A 19804-nucleotide genomic window follows, 5' to 3' on the forward strand; every position below is an offset into this window, starting at 1 on the left:
TTGCTCCCCTTGACCATTTGGTGGCAGGATTCCCTGTCCGAGTCCACTAAGGTTCAGGGTTTCGTGCGCCTGATCTTCCCAGCGATGGGTTCCAGGGACGTGTCAGCCATCGGACCTTCTCATCCCGCACAGCAGATCCCGGCGCACAGCTAATATTCTCCGCACCTACGGGAGGACCCAAAGGAGATTTCAATCCATCCAGAGCATCAAATCCGCATCGTTTCTCGGGGTTTCTTTTGGTGTGTCGAAACCACTGTGCATCCTCAGCCTTATCAAATTGGAGATTGCCACGTGTCCCACATAATATTGATCTCACCTCCCTCGGAGCTACCCCTCCGCGTTCACACCTTTTCATAGTGCGAAAGGGGTTTTGCACGCTCCACATGGGCCACTACCACCTATCAAGTCACGATAACCGCACATCCGTCGAGAGTCCTTGCATCCGGACCGTTAAATATTTAACGAATCCTGTCCGCATATCTTTGCCCATCCGACGGCGTATAACGCGCTACTAGAACCTTCTCGCCGAGGGCTAAACCCTTGCTTTTTAGGCGCCCCGGAGGAACGTGCTGAGCACTCGCCGTCTCTTCTGCCTCTCGCCGTCGTTGCTGTTCTCGCATTTGCGGTTTCGAGATGGGGAAGGCGTACCCTGTGGTGAGCGATGAGTACTTGAAGGCGGTGGAGAAGGCGAAGAGGAAGCTTCGCGGTTTCATCGCCGAGAAGAATTGCGCCCCCTTGATGCTCCGCCTAGCGTACGGGATCACTTACGCCTTCATGCTGCTTTGTGTAACGTATTTTTTGCGGCGATCTAGTAATGGACGGCGCCGATCTGGGGTTGGGGTTTCAGGTGGCACTCGGCGGGAACGTACGACGTGGTGTCGAAGACCGGTGGGCCGTTCGGGACGATTCGGAACCAGGCGGAGCTCGCCCACGGCGCCAACAACGGGCTCGACATCGCCGTCAGGCTCTTGGAGCCCATCAAGGCGCAGTTCCCTATCTTGACCTACGCTGACTTCTACCAGGTCCGTCGTCTCCTGATCTAACGCCATTATCTTTTGCAGTCCTTTTCTCATTCCTAGCATGATACACATTTTCTATCAAATGGCAGCTTGCGGGAGTCGTGGCCGTGGAAATTACCGGAGGACCCGAGATCCCTTTCCATCCCGGAAGGGAGGTATATAGACTCGCTCTTGATCTCTCTGTGTGATCTAAAAAGCATTTGAATTATATCAATGGTTCGCATATGTTTGGATCTGTGATGAGGATAGGTAGGGTGGCACATTTTGGCTTCTGATGTCCTTAATATCATTTTCTCGGTCTGCGGTTTACGCCTGTTTTTGGCGATGTTATTCGCTGATTAACAAACACGATTTTTTAGAACGAAATATATATGTCCATTTTTCTAACTATTCTGATTTAGGTTAAAGCCATCTGATTTTGCGAGATTGCTGCTTATTTATGTTAGCCATATTAACAAGAAATTATGTTAATTATGGACTATGAAGTGCTTATTTTTTTGTTTTTATGTTTCTGTGTCAGTTAAATCTGTTTTTTATTCACATGAGGTCAAGCGTTGTTATCTGCACCACAACTAATGAAATCTTTCAATGGTTATGAGATTTCATTATATTACTATAGCTAATAGGACCGCTGCTAAAGCCATGACTAACCAATACAAGCGAAATGAACAATATTTGTACCTTTATGATCGATCTCTGCTTTTTTAACTTTTATTTAATTATGGATTATGAAGCGCTCATTTTGTTTATAAGTTCATGTGTCAATTAAATCTGGTTTTATAGTCACATGAGGTCAAGCTTGTTTCATGTCAACCTGTTTTATCATATTGGTATTGTTACCCAATATATTTTCATCTCTTTGATGTAATCTATTGTCTTGGTTATTCATGGCTTTTGCAGTACTCCTATTAGCTATAGGAATCTATTTTTTCAATGTAAAGAGATCTTGTAAGCATTGGAAGTTTTCGTTAGTTGTGGAGCAGATAACAAAGAATGTCTTCATAATGTTGGAGCAATACTATGGATTATTTATTTCTTTCCTTACATGTTACACCATGTAATTTGTACTATATCTTCTAGTTGTCCAGAGATAAGTTCAATGAAAGTAAAATTATATGCATTGTTGGCTTGAAGAACCAAATTAGGTGTTGCTGCTCTATCTTATTGTCCATAATTCTTTTTGCTTCTGTACTTTCCTTTTGTATTCAGTTTAATTGTGGATGATTTTTTTTCTGTTTATTTATTTTATTTGATTCCTTTCGAGATCATTTTATTTAAGATTATAACACATTTGTAAAATGCCTATCAACGCTGAAAGCAAAACTAGACTATCTAATCTTGTGTTTGTGTTTACCTGTGTCACCTAGAACAGTAATTAGATATACGGTAGTGGTTTTTATTGAGATGTGTAATGTCATTTGATATTGATTTTTCTTGAATATTTGGTGGAATAAAGCTTATATTTCGAGGAAACAATCATGGATCTTTTAAATTTCAAGGTTGACATCTTTGTTCGACATATGTTGATTATTGTAGAAACTTTATTGACTTGACCATTCCCTTGTAAAATGAAATTTTGCCCCATATAACCATTTGTTGGGTAAGATTTTCAGCTTTCAACTTCTGTGCATGAATGGGATCACTGTGCATTGACATTGTTGTTTCTGTGTTTCTAGGACAAGCCTGAACCTCCTGTTGAAGGTCGTCTTCCTGATGCTACCAAGGGTATGGGTGTTTGCAAAGTTTTGCATGCTTAAAGATAAAAAAAATCTATTTTTAAAATTTGAAGTTTCTGGCATGTGGTTTGCAGATGCTAGTTGTATGTGTTTGTTTTCAGTGCCAATTATCTTAGTTGCTGACAATAACTGTTCTGCACTGTTGACATGTTTACAAGACATCTTAGTTGTTCACTCCAGCATTTGCGGGTTCAAATTCAGAAACCCTGACCTGATGTAATATAATTGCCACTCTCATTGGACTAGTTTGTTTGCTTAAAAAGGAAGCACTTGTGCTTATGCACACAACTGCAAACTGTTATTGGATAACCTGAACTTACCTTGGGTTTATTTTTCAATTGCTGATATTCCTGATTCCTGAAATTGCCCATCGATGTGTGTTGTTGTCAAGTGCGTTGTCAAGTTGTGGATTGAGTCATCTTTATTTTTCATTTGTTGATATTCCTAAAGTTGCACTTGCCAAGTGCGTTGTCAGGTTTAGGAGTGAATCATCGGCTTAAGTCATAACAATTGCAGTTATGAAGGACAAACGGCTTTTTCAAAACCTATGTTGTTTCTGTCATAGGACAATCCTTATTAACTCAAGTTTTGTTTATAATCCTACAGGTTGTGATCACCTTAGGGATGTGTTTGGACACATGGGTCTCAGTGATCAGGACATTGTTGCACTGTCTGGTGGTCACACACTGGTAATTTTCTGGTGTGCTCTCACTTGTGATCTTTCCCATAAATTCTTTTATACTTAAGTTCTTTCACTGCTCTATGCCCTTCACAGGGAAGGTGCCACAAGGAGCGGTCAGGCTTTGAAGGGGCTTGGACTCCCAACCCTCTTATTTTCGACAACTCATATTTCAAGTGAGTTAGTTCAAAATAATTAGTAGTTCGTTCCTGCTACTGTTATATTTCCCTACATTAAGTTGTCTGAAGCGTGTGCCTTATAAATTTATGGGGAAATGACATTTTGCTTCTCTGGCAGGGAACTCGTGAGTGGAGAGAAAGAAGGCCTTCTCCAGCTGCCGTCCGACAAGGCCCTCCTGACTGATCCCGTGTTCCGCCCGCTTGTTGAAAAATATGCTGCTGTACGTACTCTCGTTCTTAATGTCTGTATAACTCAATATTTAATCATGACTTTGCCATAGGTGGTTTAAATTTTTTAACCTGGAATTTCCGCCTCAGGATGAGGAGGCATTCTTTGCCGACTATGCTGAAGCACACCTGAAGCTGTCGGAACTTGGGTATGCATTGAAGTTTCTAGAAAGTGAACTGGCAATTTGATGAAACTACTTAAAACTGATGTGTGTTTTTCTATCACTTTTCAGATTTGCCGAGGCTTGAAGAATGGAGTTGTGGATCTAGCAAGACAAGGTTTTGAGGTGCTATCTTCTCTCTAGAATCATCAGAAACATTTAGAAATAAAATTCTATGGTTGTATGCCGTTTCCTGTTGTAGTTGATGTTTGTTTAATATCAGACTTTGTTTTGTGACATGTCTCAATCTCTATCAGCACCTACAACATGTCCTTCCCATTGTGATCTTCATTTCTCGTACAGCTGATTTTGTTTTTTATACAATAAGTGACGAATCTGAGATTAAAATTGAAAACTTTACGATAAACTATAAATATTTATTTGTTAAACTAGTTAGCTATCACCATGAGATTGTCGACACTTTGCTTTAGCATGACGTCCGTAGCATCTTCACTAATGCTGTGGGTTCCAGTCTTCCATCGATAGCTTGGCACGGAAAATTATCCCTCTCTCGAGTGCCTCGGAAGCATCCAACCCACCTTTTGTTTTATAATCCAGACCTCAAGCATAACATGTAGCATTTTAAATTATCTGTACTGCTATCGTATATGAAATGAAGTGAACAGAGTAGTAACACATTTTAGTATTCTATTTCAACTCACGAACCATGTTTGCCAACACACGAGAATTCTTTATTTCAAGGAAAAGTGATCCTGGAACACCATCTATCCTTAATACATTCATCATGCCCATATAATTACTTCTCCATCTACGTTGCATCCAAAATTGTGGCACTATGACTACCCTACCAACACATACAAGGCGTAAATTATTCCTGGTATGTAGCCCAGTATCGTCAGCAGCAGGTCAATCCAAAACTCCACCTGCAGTTCACCGTATAAGATGATCACAACCTCCTTACTAGAGAGAGAGAGAGAGAGCTGGATTCAAGTGCTTACACCGATGCCATAACGGAGGAAGACACCCACAGGTGGTAACAAAATGGCCAAAATCACTTCCAGGAACGTCGCTGACCCCATTCCTCTCTCTCTCTCTCTAAAGTACCTGAAAGCCGTACAGCTTCACGGTGGCCTTGTGATGGTTGGATGATGAAGGCACGAGACCGTGAAGGTGGGATGCACTGGAACAGAGAAGAGTGACTGACAGGGTAGTGGACGTGGTTCCCACCCAAGCTTGCTCATGGAAAGCTGATGGTGTACGTGGCGAGCCGTAACATTCTGCTGCAGCCGCGTGTTGTGCTGCGAGCCACGTACCCGCCCTTTCATAATTTCCAAAGGTATTAAATTGTGGTAAAAGTGATATGTTTAGCTGCATAAATCATATCATTTCTAATTCCTTCAATTAATATGTTATTTCCTCTTCAATAAATTGATATCATTTCGTGATTTACACCAATTGATAGGTCGTAAAAAATCAGTAGATTACTGATAAAGTGAGTGCTCATACTTGTCTTGTCACAACATTGTGCAGGGCCAAGCTGGTGTTGTTGGCTTTTGGGTGGTCAGCATCGGGCTGGTGAAGCAAATTGAAGGTTGAATGCACTTAAATATCAATCAATCCGTAAAATTTTGATTGATGATCAAATAGACGAGTGAATACACCTAATAAATGGAAGACATTTTTAGTGTTCGGATGAGTATGCGCTGTTTCTGGAGGAGGAGGAGGGGAAGAGAAAGAGGGAATCACACACCTTCGACTACAACTTCTACTTCCCATCTTATAAACACATGCACTGTGCCTGCAACACTCACTTTAGAATCTAGGAGGGATCAAACATGTGCAACTCTTAATGTGAAGGACATGGTTATTGCTAGTGACTACAAACTTAGGCTTTTGGTAATTTAGGATGTTGAATCCCATGTCAGTTTAGGAGTCGGTGAAGGATGTCAGGGAGTCTCCGGATCAGACAATTCCTCGTAGGCCCAATGAGGATGTCCGTGCGCCAATGAGGATGAATGATGCTTCCAATGATGACGCCGAAGACATCTCGACTCTCCTACTAAGAAACATTAATGGGGAATGGACGATTTACTGTACTTTTCATGAAGTTGTTCTTGAAGCAGTGTTTTTGCATCAAAAAGCTTGATGATATTTTCTCAGTTGCAGATTCAGCATCAGGCAGGTTTTAGTGGAGAACACTTTCACCAGGAAAAGAAACAAAAGAGACTTTACTCCATGCCATGTGATTCACGGAAGCTGTAGGATCTTTTGCATCCTCCATCAAATTAGAGCAATCAGGATCATAAGTGCTTCCAATCTCGCTACAGTGAAGTGTTTGAGATATTACTCGAATGATGGTTCTTTGGACCTGAAGCACAAGTCTTCTAATTAGGAAGGAGGAAGCAAACATAGTTCTGGGTGCTTGTACGCCACCAAGTGAGAAAGCAAGGATGGAGTGTGGGAGCTGAGTGGAGACTGGGCCATCTTGGATCACCTGAAAGCTCTTTCCAGAGTGAGAACGAGACCTGCCATATGTTCCACAGCTCACGACTGCTCCATAAAGTGAGATGAGTATCAAATGCTGAAGGGCCCCATGAAGCTTGGGAGAGACACTGCCATGAGAAGCGCTCTCATACACACTAAGGTATCCCCATCGTTTCATACTCACATCTTCTGCTAACACTTCACATCCACTGATCATTATGGTTGTTCACACAACATCTGGTTCCAGATGAAGTCAGAGGTAGGCACACATCATGTGTACCGTAATATGGATGCAGATGAATCATGACCTGCAACCTTTAACATATGTGTTTCCTGCATTCCAGCTTGTGGGTCGTGGTCCTCTCCTATCTTGTTTCTCCATTTCACCGTGGGGAGTGTTCTATCTAATTAAGCTAGCTTAGAAGCACATGCATCCACTTAAACTCTTCTAATACAATTATTATTTTATGGATTGGACTAGAAATAATGTTAAAGACCTTCTTTGGAACTCAGTGCTTGTCACCTATTAGAAGATAGTCTTCTCTGCCCACCTCCTCCACTAGGCTACCAGAATTTGTTCTCTCTCACTCTCATGAAACCCCAAGTCATAGGTTCACAAAAGAAAAAAGAGGAAAGTTGGCAGACTTGAGTCTTAAGTCTGAGGTACTCTTCAAGTTTTTTCTATCCATACATTGAATTTATGAGCAATGGGCCCGCTTGGAGTCAAATCTACAGGGAGAATATTATGTGTGTTACAGTTCACCTTCCCTACTCTTCTAGGATTCATATTTGTTATCCAAGGAGGAATTGCTAACCAATGGCAACCTTATTAGGACCCACTTTAGGTGTATGTGGTTGCTCTAAGATAAGATAATGCAGCTTTGGCTTGGTGTGATCTTTAGTCAAGCTCAAGACTTTTGGCTCTTCATTTAGGCTTACTTACTTTGCTGACTGCGGCCACTTAGGATTTCTACATCTAATCGAGGGATAACAACAGCATGCATGTCGACCTCTTCTGCACATGAGCTTATCTGTGTTTGACAAAACACACAAGCTTGGATGGCCTACATAATCCAATAGTGCTCTCTGTAAACATGGTGTCAGTGTTGATTGATTAATGTGTGGTTAGATTGCTGCAATAATAGCTAATCATTGCTGTGGTCAGTCGATCGAGAGCTGACATGGTGTGAATCTGACCTGTGCACATGATGGTTGCATTCTTATTAGGGTTGGCAGCTGAACTAACCCTTAAGAATGTGGATATTGTTTTGTGGCTTTTCTTGATGGATTCCGCTTCCACCCAACTGCAGCTCGATCACCTTTGAACTTCCATCTAAAGTCATAGGAAAAGGACTCTTCCGAGTTTGTAAACCTCAAGTTGTTGTCGTGATGAGGAGATCATAATCGTTTGAAGTTGACATGTGTTACATGGCATAGCGAAGTCATTTTCAAGCTTGAGTTCCTCGTTGGCAATGTTAAGGAAGAAAGTAATAATCAATCACGATCATAAGTTGTACGAAAACAAATCAGTTCACGTCTCTCGACTTGGTCGATCTGCTGATGGTTTATTGATCGGCAGTATACATAGGTCTTGGAACCATTATTTGCTTCTGCGATTAATCCAAGCTTGGCTCATATCCAGAGAGGCTCATCCCAAACCGAGCCGTGGCTGATCTCGTCAAGGAAGTACGCATCGTTCTGATACATGTTGGGGCTGTCAGCGAGGGAATTGGTGGATTGGGGTGTTGTGCAGTAGCCCTGCTGTGTCTGAGCCATCTCCATGCAGATCAACGCGATCAGGTTCTTCTGCTGGGCTTGCAGGTTGATGAGCTCGGCGTGCGCCCGTGCCAGTTGTGCTTGCAGCTCGCTCACCTGTTTCTGAAGCTGGAATATGGCACCGGCGCAGCCGTACACGGGATCCCGGATCCGTGCGTTGGCCTCGTACACCATGCTGCTCACGGCATCGGCCCTCTGGCTCGCCGGAAGTTCCTGAGACCATCGAGTTCGATCGTTAGTAGGAAAGCGGTTTGCAATTGCAGTAGAACACGTAGAGGTAGAATGAAGCTTCGGTGTGATCATTCGATGCGGAGCGCTCACCTGCAACAGCTTGATGATGTTGCTGGCACCGAACACGCGATGCGCGGTGGTGAACTTAAGTGGCTCCGTCGGGGGGAAGTAAGGAGCGAGGACGCACTTGTCGGCGCATCGCCGGCGGAGGATCTTGCAGGCGGCACAGGGGCTGTGAATCGCCGCAGGAGGAGACGAGACGGGAGAAGATGTGGGGGAGGAAGAGAGGTGATGGAAGCCGGTGGTGGTGTCACTTGAATCCATGAGAGTGGAAGAGGGAGGAGGAGATGGTGGCTTGTTCTCGTCATGGAGAGGAAATATATAGCGAGCAGGAGATTATGACGCTATGGCTCCACAAATTTGAGGTCAGCAGATTAAAGCCTCTTATTTTGACTAGCCAAACGTATAAAAAGGCACAAAAGTAGTCAGATCATGCCATTTAACGTCGTGAACAACTGGAACTATAAACAAGTAGTAGGTTAGTCATTACTGCACAATATATAGGCAGTCAGTCATACTCGGTGTGTGTCTTCCTGGACATCGACCGGCTATTGATTGGCCTATAGCCACCCACTATTTCTGGCACCGCTCAACATGATAGAAATCTTCCTCATGTTGTGTGCTTCATGGAATCAATTAAGCTGCCTAAAAGGGAGGATGAAGGTTTTGTGGTTGTCACAATCATCGGTATGAGAAACTTTGTGCACATGGACGCACCCCCATCCACAGCCAGGTTTTATCACCTCAGTGGTATATGTATCACCAGGAAATGAAGGAGAGAGAGAGAGAGAGAGAGAATCTGAATGGAAGATGCTTCATTTTAGGAGGATTTCTCCATCTTAACACAGACTTGTCAAGCTCTTTGTCCTAAATCCTAGCAGGTTATATGGTATAGAGAACATTCTATTTCCTGATGAAGGGGTGTGTTCTGCGTTTCTTCAGCTGTAGGGCCTATGAGATGAAATCCATGCGTCGTGAAACACTATGCAGCGGTGCTGCCATCCATCGACAAGAAGGTGGCTTTCGTTATCTATTCAGGAAGCTAAACATCATCTTTACGGTGCTGAAAACGTTGTGCCTCGTAAGACTTCTGACTTCCTGCTTCCAAGAACTGGAATGGGTCGTATCACCTGCCACACGTTTCCAGCCGTGTGTGGGGTGGGAGTCCCGAAGCTGGGTGTTGGATGGGGAGATGTGCTGCATGCACGTTGAACCCATGAAAGCAACCTTCCACGGCTGCCACTCCAGAGCTCAACACCGGGTGAAGCGTTGAAGGTGGAAGCTCTGTGAACCATATCTTGGTTGACTTTGATATCATATTTATTGAATTTTTCTTAAAATTTAAGAAAGAAAAAAGAAAAGGAGATTAGGAGTACTTCTAATCTACAGTACTTTCGATTGATCCAAAAATATATATTTATATTGATCAAAATAAAGTATAAAATTTTTAAAATAATAAAAAATTTTATCATATCCTAATAAATCTTTTACCATCATCTATTTATTTAAATCTAAATTTCTATCTTTTATTTTATCTAATCTTAATTATTTAAATTAATTTTAACATACTCTCTTAATTCAAATAATTGTCACTTAAGTTGTTTTCTGAATAAATTCACCATAGCTTTTATGAAGATATCAACAAGTTAATCTTTGGCACTACAGTCATAATTTTTATATCATTAACCTTCTTCGTAGTTTACTTATCTTCACTTTTCTAACTTTACTCCAAAGACTCGTTATAACCACTATTGCCTTTTATGCTTGAAACTTCTTATTGCCCTTTTAAATGTTTAGCATCAAAACTTTATTTAGAGTTGTAATCCTTATCTTCATCACTATTAGTACTCTCCTTTTTTATAGCATTTATAATAGTTTTACTAGTGTTAGATCGAATATAATTTTAGTTTTCGCCTCTTGAATAGTGCATTCTCATCACTCTCATCAGAACTTGAGACTAAGTTAGAATTTCAAAAGGTTCATCGTATGAAATAGTTTATATAAATTTATAAAAATTAAGATAATTATAATTTTTATGTCATAATGTCGATTCATTAATAACAGTAGCATGAAAGGAAAAATCCAAAAATAATAAGAGAAATATTTTATTTTTTGTCATCCTCATAGTTACTATCAAAATTTTAATTTTCTTATCATAAATCAATCATTTTTCATCATAAAAAATATGATAATATACTTTTCTTATTGATAAATATTTTAGTAGATTTGGTGTTCATAGAACTATTTCTTTTCCTTCCACTTAAATCTTATTATCATTTCCTATTTTATACTATAGATCTGACTGAATCATTAAGTCTTTAGAATAAATTTTTATTTGTTATCATATAATTATTGTATTCACTATCCAAAAATCAAATAGAACTAGAATATTCTTTTATCAGATGCTATAAAGAAAAAAAAATATATTTTTTTAATAATTATTTTTCTCATGATAATTTCTTTGATCTTTGTTCCAATAATCTTTTTCAAGATAATCATATTTTTTACAATAAGAGCAGAAAGGAACATTTAGATTTTTATTTTTGTACCAACAATCCTTTTCAATATGTTTATGTTTTGTAATAAAAACATCGACAGGTTTCTTTGTTATCTTTATTTGAGTTGCTCCGACCCTTATTAGATCAATCACGACCTCTATTATTTTGATCTCTTTCTTGAGATTTAGCTTTTAAAATTTTCTTTTGGTTCTTGTACGTTCGTTTGAAGAATATATTGCAGTTTCTTTTGAAGATCTATTTACTTTTTGTTCATAAACTAAAAGAGAACTTATTAATTCATCAATAGATAATGTATTTGTATCTTCGGCTTCTTCTATAGTAGTAGAAATTATATCAAATTTTGAAGATAAACTTCATAAAACTTTTTTTACTATAGTTTGATCTTTTAGACTTTTACCATAAGATCTTATTTGATTCACAATAGAAGATACTTTTGAGAACAAATCAACAGGTTCAGAATATTTAATCATAAGAGTTTCGAATTCAAATCAAAGAATTTATAGTTTTAAAATTTTTTTATCGTATGCCTCCAAACACACTTTTTAATATTTTCTAAGTTTATGTTGATGTTGATGCCATCATAATTTGGGGAAATAAGGAATCAATTATTGTTTGCTATAGGATATAGAGAGCTCTTACATCTTTCTATATATTCTCATTCATCTGATTTTTTTGATCTTTAGTAATATTAGAATCTTGTAGATCATACTTAACAAAACATCTTCTATCAAGTTCTACAATCCTTATGAGATAAACAAAGTTTTTATCTTAACAATCCAAAATTGATAATTATCGCCATTGAAGATAAGAAGAAATTGAATAGGAACACTTACTCCAGTCATATTCTCTTTTCTTTTTCTAAATCTACTAGTCTTTTCTTTGTTTTTAATCAATGTATTCCTTTTGATCTTTTTCGAACTAGGCTCTAATACCATATTGTTGACTTAAATACCATACTAATTGACTTTTCTATAGAACTTAAGGGAGAAAGAGAAAAAAATAATAAAATATACTAGAAGTATTTCTAATATGTAGTGTTGCGGATTGATCCAAAACACCTTTTTATATGATAAAAAAATAAAGTATAAAATTTTTAAATAATAAAAAATATCACATCCCAATAAATCTTTTACACTAATATATTTATTTAAATATTTTTTTTATTTTTTTTATTTTATATAATTTTAATTATTTGAATTAATCTTAACATTCTTGTACGTCTCACATGTCCTACACCGCGAGAGAGAGAGAGAGAGAGAGAGAGAGGCGGTTTGTTTTCTTTGCTAACCTTAGCATGACCAGATTAGATTATGTCCACTTAAAAAGCAACTTGAATCCAACGACGAACAATGAATTGGAATGCTTGTACTGCGACCTGCTTTTGCATCAAACGTACCGATCAAGAACATATCGTCTGAAAAGGGTTGGTGTGCCATTAATTACTCGAACAAAAGAAAAGTATACTAATCCCGTACTAGTCAATTGCCCATTCTGCACTGCCATTCTATCATGTGTCAAGTTTTCTTGCTCTCTGGTCAAGGAGAATGATGATTAATAGGACAACGAGGTGGTAGCATCTTCTTCTTCTTCTTCTTCTTCTTCTTCTTCTTCTTCAACAAAGAAAAGAAGCACCTACAGTTCGACCTAGTGCACGTCAAATCCAAATCTACGTCACCTGCATGCACACAGGCCCACACGGCATTCACTTTCTGCTTGGATCTTAGCAATTTCCCACTAGCTCGGACCTCAGAAATGGATTGAGATGCTGCCATGTAAAGCTTTTCTTCATCCTTTCATTGCAGCAAGTGTCTCTCTCTTTGGTTCCTTCATGCAGACAGGTTGGGGTGATGATGATGAGCGAGCTTTTGCCTTCCCCACCTTTTCTCCCTCTTATCTCTTTCTCTCCTGAGCTCTCGCTATCGTTTGATGAAGAGAGGGACCGAGTGTCAACTCAGAGGGTTGGAGAGCACTTGTGCATCAAAGCCAACTCGGCCATCATCATAACATTGTGGACTTTATCGATAAGGTCTCGTGGTATCTCGAGACTCCCATGAAAGAAGAGAAGAGGAGAGAAGCCATGAGGTGGACACATTTCAGAATCTGTAGCTTGGAAAAACAAACTCAACTGGTGATGAGCTGCATCAGTCGATCAATGCTATTTGCTTTTGGACCAAACATTTCACGTTGTGAGTAAACACATGTACAAGAAGAGATACAGAGTCACAGATGGTTGACTGACTACTTGGTGGATTGTATCTGGAAGTCACTGTTACGATGGCCAGCCTGTTGGATCATGTTCTTCGTCTGATGGATGATGGGCTAACTTCTGATGTCCGATCCAAATAAAGAGTCACGTATGGCTGGGCTGTTGGATCGTGTACATGTTTATCCAGATAGTAAGCTTCTGAATGGATCGATCGATAGTGATCGATAGCTTAACATGGCATTAGAGCAGAAGGTCCTCCTGTCTCACCTACTGTTGTTGCTGTGGAAGCTGAGGTGGTTCTCTTAGGGTTATTTGCTATTGAGATTTGAATCTGCATTAATTAATTGCAAACACTAATTCCATCTCCTAATTCTTCTACCATTTCTGGGCATCAAAGCTTCATGTCTGAAGCAGAGCATGGTGACTAATTGCTACCAACAGTTGCTTGACTACAGGTTGTGAATTCTTCATGCATGAGTCAACGTAGTTTGATCTACTATGTTCTTCTCGGTCTAGACTTCTCGGCAGCAGCGTCCGTGAAAGCTAGCTATCTCAGCATGGTAATAGTTAGCAATGTTGCATCGTCTTATAATAAGCTTATGTTATGCTCATTGCTTCGACGTCATGCTGCCAAAGGTCATCCCTCTTTCCTTCCCTCTCTCTCTCTCTCTCTCTCTCTCTAAAACATCTGCTAAAAAATGATCGAATATACTTATAAGGCTGGCTCCATATCCTCTCTTCCTATAATAGGTGGTCTAGTCGTAGCACATAAGATCGAATTCAAGTAGAGAGTACAAACCTATGAGGTGGAAGAAGGATATTACATACATATAAAAATTATACAAGGGATGAAATAAAGGGGGATAATTACAAAAATTCAAAATATGACGCTTTGACACCAATGATAAAGATTTAGGATGAGATAATTACATTTCTAAAAAGTTGAGCTTTTTTTTTATTTATTTTGATTGGTTGACCATTAATAATCCTCAACTATATTTATGTTTTAATATTCAAAAAAATAAAAAGAAGGTGGATAAGATAAAGAAAGTATTAAGTCAATTTCTTTTTTATTTACAAAAAATAAATATAAGTATTTTTTTTATTATATTATCGAAACAAGTATTTATTTATTTATTTATTTTATCTCCTACTGGATCTCTGGGCAAGGCTGCCACTGCTTTGGCTTTCACGAAGGCACAAGTACACGTGGCAACCAAGGGTCGGCTCGATCCTGATCGAAGGCTAGATAAGTAGTATCTGACGTGCTCACCGTCAGATGCTTCAATCCGACGGCCTGGATAGAAACCCTAGGCTGGGCTTTCGGCCGTCGATATAAGATGGGCGACATGGGTGTCGTTGAAACCCCGTTGATTCTCTCGGCTGCCGGCTCTCCGCTCTTGGCGCTTCGGTCTGTCTTCTCGAGAGCGTCATCCGGTGAGATTTGTCGGTCCTGGGTGATCGTTTGCTGTTTCGGGTTCAACGTGGCCGTTCGTTGTATTGGAATCGTAGTTGAATGATAGAGCTTGGGCTAGCAGTTTTACATGTGTTACAATGAATTGGGTCGACCATCCGCTCGTCTTTTTCTTCGTCTTTAAGTTGAAGGGTGTCGGATCTACTTTCTATTGCTCTGATGGTCTTTGGTTTGCTTTCCTTACTGAATCATTCATGTTCTGGCCATTTTTTTCCCTGCTGTTGTTGCATGTTGTGCACACATAAGTAGTTCTTATCTTTGAAACTGAAGTAAAAAAAGATAATTTTTTCATGTTAGCATACCGGTCACCGAGCACATGTATCTCCGGAAGCAAAACTGAAGGAAAAAGATCATTTTTTTTTATTTTCATGTTAGTATGCTGGTCACCGTGCATATGTATCTCAGGAAGCTTTGCCCTAGAGGCATACAATAAGGATCGATGAGGAGGTTTTCATGTCCTGCGTTACATTCTGGTTGCCTCAGGATATCATTACTACCTTACATATATGCAGGATTGCATTCATCGTATGCTTTAGTTAATTGTTTGGGTTTTTTTATTATTTTTGGGGAGAACTGATTGCTGGAGTTAGTACACTAGCCACAGCTTGAATATGCGATGTCATAAAGTCTGCCAGTGTTCGGAATTGTTTATATCATTACCCTCTACATATTTACAGGAACATGTTCGTTTTATGTTTGAGTTTATGTTATGGATCAATGCCACTGTAAAACTGATTTTTGGAGTTACTCTATTCAGCCCCGATTTTGATATGCAAAGGCATAAAGTCTGCGAAATTTTGGGAATTCTTTCTGGTGTTGCCAGTGATGATAGATTAACTTCATATTTTCCATTTCTTGTCTTTGTAATATCAAGAAACAAGTCACTTGGCAAATGAAAATGATTCTTTTGCTATTTGAGACATGCTCAAATGTAATATTTGTTTCCAACTACTTGATGCTTGTCTTTAAAGTAAATTTCTTTTTAAAAAAATGTTTTCTTCGCTGTTAATTTATTTCATTTTTGATCTTCTCTTATCATATTCTTGCCTTCCAGCCATCATGGTTAAGGAAAAGGTACACATAAACATTGTGGTCATAGGCCATGTCGACTCTGGGAAGTCAACCACCACCGGCCATCTCATTTACAAGTTGGGCGGCATTGACAAGCGTGTAATTGAAAGGTTTGAAAAGGAGGCAGCAGAAATGAACAAGAGGTCATTCAAGTATGCTTGGGTTCTTGATAAGCTTTAGGCTGAGCGGGAGCGTGGTATCACCATCGATATTGCACTTTGGAAGTTTGAGACCACAAAATACTACTGTACAGTGATTGATGCTCCTGGGCATCGTGACTTTATCAAGAACATGATCACAGGAACCTCTCAGACTGACTGTGCTTTTCTCATTATAGATTCTACTACAGGTGGTTTTGAGGCAGGTATTTCAAAGGATGGTCAGACAAGGGAACATGCCCTTCTTGCATTCACTCTTGGTGTCAAACAGATGATTTGCTGCTGCAATAAGGTAATCTTGAGAAGTCCTTAGGACCGTAGTTAAAATTAATAATTTATGTTATACGACAGTTAATACTTAATTTGTTGTGTCAACACATGGTTTATACATTTTTTATATTGTTTTTCTTGTTCTCATTCATCAAATGTTATCTATGTTGTTCAGAGCTCCCATCATGTAACTTTATGCTCTAGGGTTTTAATGTGAAGTTTCCTTTCACATCTATTATCGTGTCAAATATTCTGCTAGCCCGTATTTATTAGAAGTTTCAAGTGCTTTTGTTGACATTTATTTTATTCAAACACTATCTTGATTGTGGTAATTCTTCTATTAACCTACCTTCATGGCATTTTTGGGGCAAAACCATGACCATTTTAAGGTGTGGTGGCATTCGATTTTTGGATCTCACTTCTGTTTCTACTTTGTCCTAACAGAATTGTTTACATCAGATGTTTTATATATGCCACCACTTCATTTTCTTCAGTATGTATCCTATATATCTGTTGTGCTACTTCTTTTGAGAAACTGGAAATGCAGTTTCTTTTTTTGGATTATAAATTAAATTAATTTTGTTATTTAATGATTAATAAATTTTGTAGGTCTTCCTTTTTCTTTAACTTTAATGTGTTACTTGTTATCGCTTGCAGTTATTTTGTTGTGTTAATTTTGTTGAATGTGTTACTTAATCTGAGTTATTGAATGATTATGTTAATTATGTTACTTAATCTGAGTTACTTAATTGTGTTAATTTTGTTATTGAATGATTATAAATTCTGTTGTGTTAATTTTGTTGAATGTGTTACTTAATCTGAGTCTGAGCTATTTGTTATCGCTTGCAGTTATTTTGGCAAAGAATGTGTTTTTTTAATGAACTTCATGCGTTTATAAATTATTCTTTTCCATTTCATAATAGATGGATGCCACCACACCAAAGTACTCCAAGGCTAGATATGATGAGATTGTGAAGGAGGCTTCACATCACAGGTTATTATCATGAACCATCCCGGTCAGATCGGTAATGGATATGCACCTGTGCTTGACTGCCACACCTCCCACATTGCTGTTAAGTTTGCTGAGCTTCTCACCAAGATCGATAGGCGGTCCGGTAAGGAACTTGAGAAGGAACCAAAGTTCTTAAAGAATGGTGATGCTGGTTTTGTCAAGATGATTCCCACCAAGCCCATGGTCGTCGAAACCTTCTCCGAGTACCCACCCCTCGGTCGTTTTGCTGTGAGGGACATGAGGCAAACGGTGGCCGTGGGTGTTATCAAGGCAGTTGAGAAGAAGGATCCTACTGGTGCCAAGATCACCAAAGCTCCTGCCAAGAAGAAATGAGTTATGACATCAAAGTGCGTTGTCGTGGTGGAATGTAGTTTCAAATTTTCCTTTGAATAGATATTAGTGTCAGGTCTTTTTTTGTAGTGTAGTGTTTGAAGTGTAATCTGGACAATTTGATCATTTGATTTTGAGTCGGACATGTTGATTAATATTTTGACAGACAGTTGTTGCATTAATGGATCGTATCGTTTGTTTAAGCTTGAAATCAGCAATACTAGCGTCTGCGAAGATGTAGTGCAGTTGTATGAACACTTGTCTCAGTAACTCTCATGTTTGAGTTCCGATAGAGATCATATCGACGCGAGGAGTTCAGGTTGAGGCGAGCATAGTCGAGGTGAGCCCAGATCCAAAGACCTCGACCTGTCCTGCAGTAGGGACGCACGTAAGCATCTTTTTTCTCTCCCTTCGTCGTGTCGGTGTCAGAGAGTGACGGCCACTGAGGGTTTCAGATTCCCCTGCAAGTGTATCTGCTTCAACCTTCACAGACGAAGAGATATCGAGGGAGAAAGGAAGGAAAGAAAACATAGCTTCCAAAAACACTCTTTTATGTTGGAATATACAAACTACCGTTTCATACATCGGATCCCATCAGCCAGCAAACACCGAGAAAGAAAACTACGAGGCAACCAGAAATGGACAGGAACAGAGGAACGGAACACGACAGATGGGAACACCTCGTGCTTGCTTGATGCCTACGCCGCCGCCCTCCTCCTCCTCCTCCTCCCCGGCTCCGACCTGCTTCGCGTCAGCACCAGCGGCCGCTGTGATTCCGACCCTGTTCCCTCCTCCTCCTCCTCCTCCTCTTCATCTTCTGCCAACTCTGCTGCCGCCGGGCTGCTCAACCTCTCGTTGGTCTTTTTCTTCTTCTTCTGCTTCCTCACTTCGCCTGGTTTGGGCTCCGGAAGGGGGGAGACCGCGTAGCGGGCGGTGGTGGCGAGCGGGGACTCGCTATTGTGCGGCGCCGAGCGGCATCTCATCAGCAGGAGCGCATTCTTCGGGGGCCTCGTGGCTGCGAACAGCCGTGCGTCTTCCTCGTGCTCCTCTTCTTCGTCTTCCCCGTCTGCCTTTATTACGATGAACTCCAACGGCGGTGCTTTGGGCGAATCCGGTTCCCGCCGTTGGTACCTGCCCGATCGGCCGCCCAGCGACGCCCACCTTCGCCACAGCGACCGGCCGTCGCCCCCACCCTTGGGCTTCTTCCGAGCAGGAAGAAGACTGCAGAGCAACGCCTTGTGGAAGCACTGACAAGGCGCCATATCCTTCGGCTGACGCGTTCTGGGCTGCGACGCCGCCTTCTTGTTCCGGATTCGAACCTGACCGATGCAAGTCACCTTCGGCGAGCAAGGCTCCCCTTCCTCCCCCACCGCTGCCGCCGCCACGGCTACCTGCGTCGCCACCGAAGACGAGCGGCCGACGCTCTTGTTGCGGGAGCTGAACATAGGGACGGAGCGGGCGGCAGGCCGGCCGCGGCTCCGGCTGCCAATGCCGGCCAGGATCCGGGCGAGTCCCGGCACTGGGAGCTTCTCCCGGCCGGGGCTCGACGGCACCATGGCGCCCGCAGGCCTCATCATCTCCTTGGCTCACGAAACCAGAAGAGGAAGCGACATATTTTAGGAGGCTGTGGAGAGGTCTGTGCACGCCGAACTGTGAACTGTACCGATACCAGATGAGTCCATGTGACCATTGTTTCCTTGACATAACGGTGATTGTAACGGTTTCTGAAACCGTTTTATATATGATTCGATATAATCGGACGAACTTACGAGAAAAATATTATTATTATTTTTATCTAATTCTGAAACCTCATTTTCAGAATTTCCTGATAATATATATATATATATATATATATATATATATATTTATCTAATACCCGAAAATATTAAAAAAATGCTAGTCGTGCAATTTTCCAATGTATATAATAACATTCTTAAGTGACATGGAAATTATCTGTATTATCATTATATAATCCATATCAGCACCGCAAAATGCTGGACTTCCGACATCAAACATGATATAGTTCGGGGATTGTGCGCCACTACATGGTTCATGCATTATATCCATATGGGTTCACGTGAAGCCCCCTGTAGGCCCCTACCCCCACTCCGTTCCACGTCGGCACTTCATTGTGATCTGCACGTACGAGCTCACACATAAAATACCATCGCATTAAATGCACCTGTAAGCATCTTATGCACAACATCTATAGCACGTGACTCCCACACCTTCACATAGTTTGACCAGATT

At 40.6% G+C, this 19804-nt stretch overlaps 5 protein-coding genes across 5 annotated transcripts; 2 read left to right on the top strand and 3 right to left on the bottom strand.

Moving 5' to 3' along the window:
* Positions 1-562: 562 nt before the first annotated feature.
* LOC135617256 (L-ascorbate peroxidase, cytosolic-like) lies at positions 563-4241 on the top strand. The gene is made up of 9 exons (XM_065117298.1): positions 563-752; positions 848-1022; positions 1109-1174; positions 2696-2744; positions 3362-3444; positions 3531-3610; positions 3732-3834; positions 3932-3990; positions 4075-4241. Exons 1-9 carry the CDS (start codon positions 634-636, stop codon positions 4088-4090), a joined length of 750 nt encoding a protein of 249 aa, XP_064973370.1. The 5' UTR covers positions 563-633; the 3' UTR covers positions 4091-4241.
* Positions 4242-4393: 152 nt separating this feature from the next.
* LOC135617257 (salt stress-induced hydrophobic peptide ESI3) lies at positions 4394-5307 on the bottom strand. Its single transcript, XM_065117299.1, has 2 exons — positions 4962-5307; positions 4394-4886 (listed from the first exon to the last, which is right to left on the bottom strand). Exons 1-2 carry the CDS (start codon positions 5040-5042, stop codon positions 4803-4805), a joined length of 165 nt encoding a protein of 54 aa, XP_064973371.1. The 5' UTR covers positions 5043-5307; the 3' UTR covers positions 4394-4802.
* Positions 5308-7958: 2651 nt separating this feature from the next.
* Positions 7959-8800, bottom strand: LOC135616126 (LOB domain-containing protein 1-like). Its single transcript, XM_065115308.1, has 2 exons — positions 8545-8800; positions 7959-8436 (listed from the first exon to the last, which is right to left on the bottom strand). The coding sequence occupies exons 1-2, from the start codon at positions 8776-8778 to the stop codon at positions 8080-8082; spliced, it is 591 nt and encodes a 196-aa protein (XP_064971380.1). The 5' UTR covers positions 8779-8800; the 3' UTR covers positions 7959-8079.
* Positions 8801-14542: 5742 nt separating this feature from the next.
* On the top strand, positions 14543-17757 carry LOC135617258 (elongation factor 1-alpha-like). Its single transcript, XM_065117300.1, has 3 exons — positions 14543-14676; positions 15768-16234; positions 17136-17757. Exon 3 carries the CDS (start codon positions 17216-17218, stop codon positions 17555-17557), a length of 342 nt encoding a protein of 113 aa, XP_064973372.1. The 5' UTR covers positions 14543-14676; positions 15768-16234; positions 17136-17215; the 3' UTR covers positions 17558-17757.
* A 495-nt stretch (positions 17758-18252) lies between these two features.
* LOC135616345 (uncharacterized) lies at positions 18253-19700 on the bottom strand. Its single transcript, XM_065115533.1, has one exon. The coding sequence runs from the start codon at positions 19129-19131 to the stop codon at positions 18253-18255; it is 879 nt and encodes a 292-aa protein (XP_064971605.1). The 5' UTR covers positions 19132-19700.
* Positions 19701-19804: the final 104 nt, after the last annotated feature.

Source organism: Musa acuminata, chromosome BXJ2-7 (genome assembly GCF_036884655.1).
Source record: "Musa acuminata AAA Group cultivar baxijiao chromosome BXJ2-7, Cavendish_Baxijiao_AAA, whole genome shotgun sequence".
Taxonomy (NCBI): domain Eukaryota; kingdom Viridiplantae; phylum Streptophyta; class Magnoliopsida; order Zingiberales; family Musaceae; genus Musa; species Musa acuminata.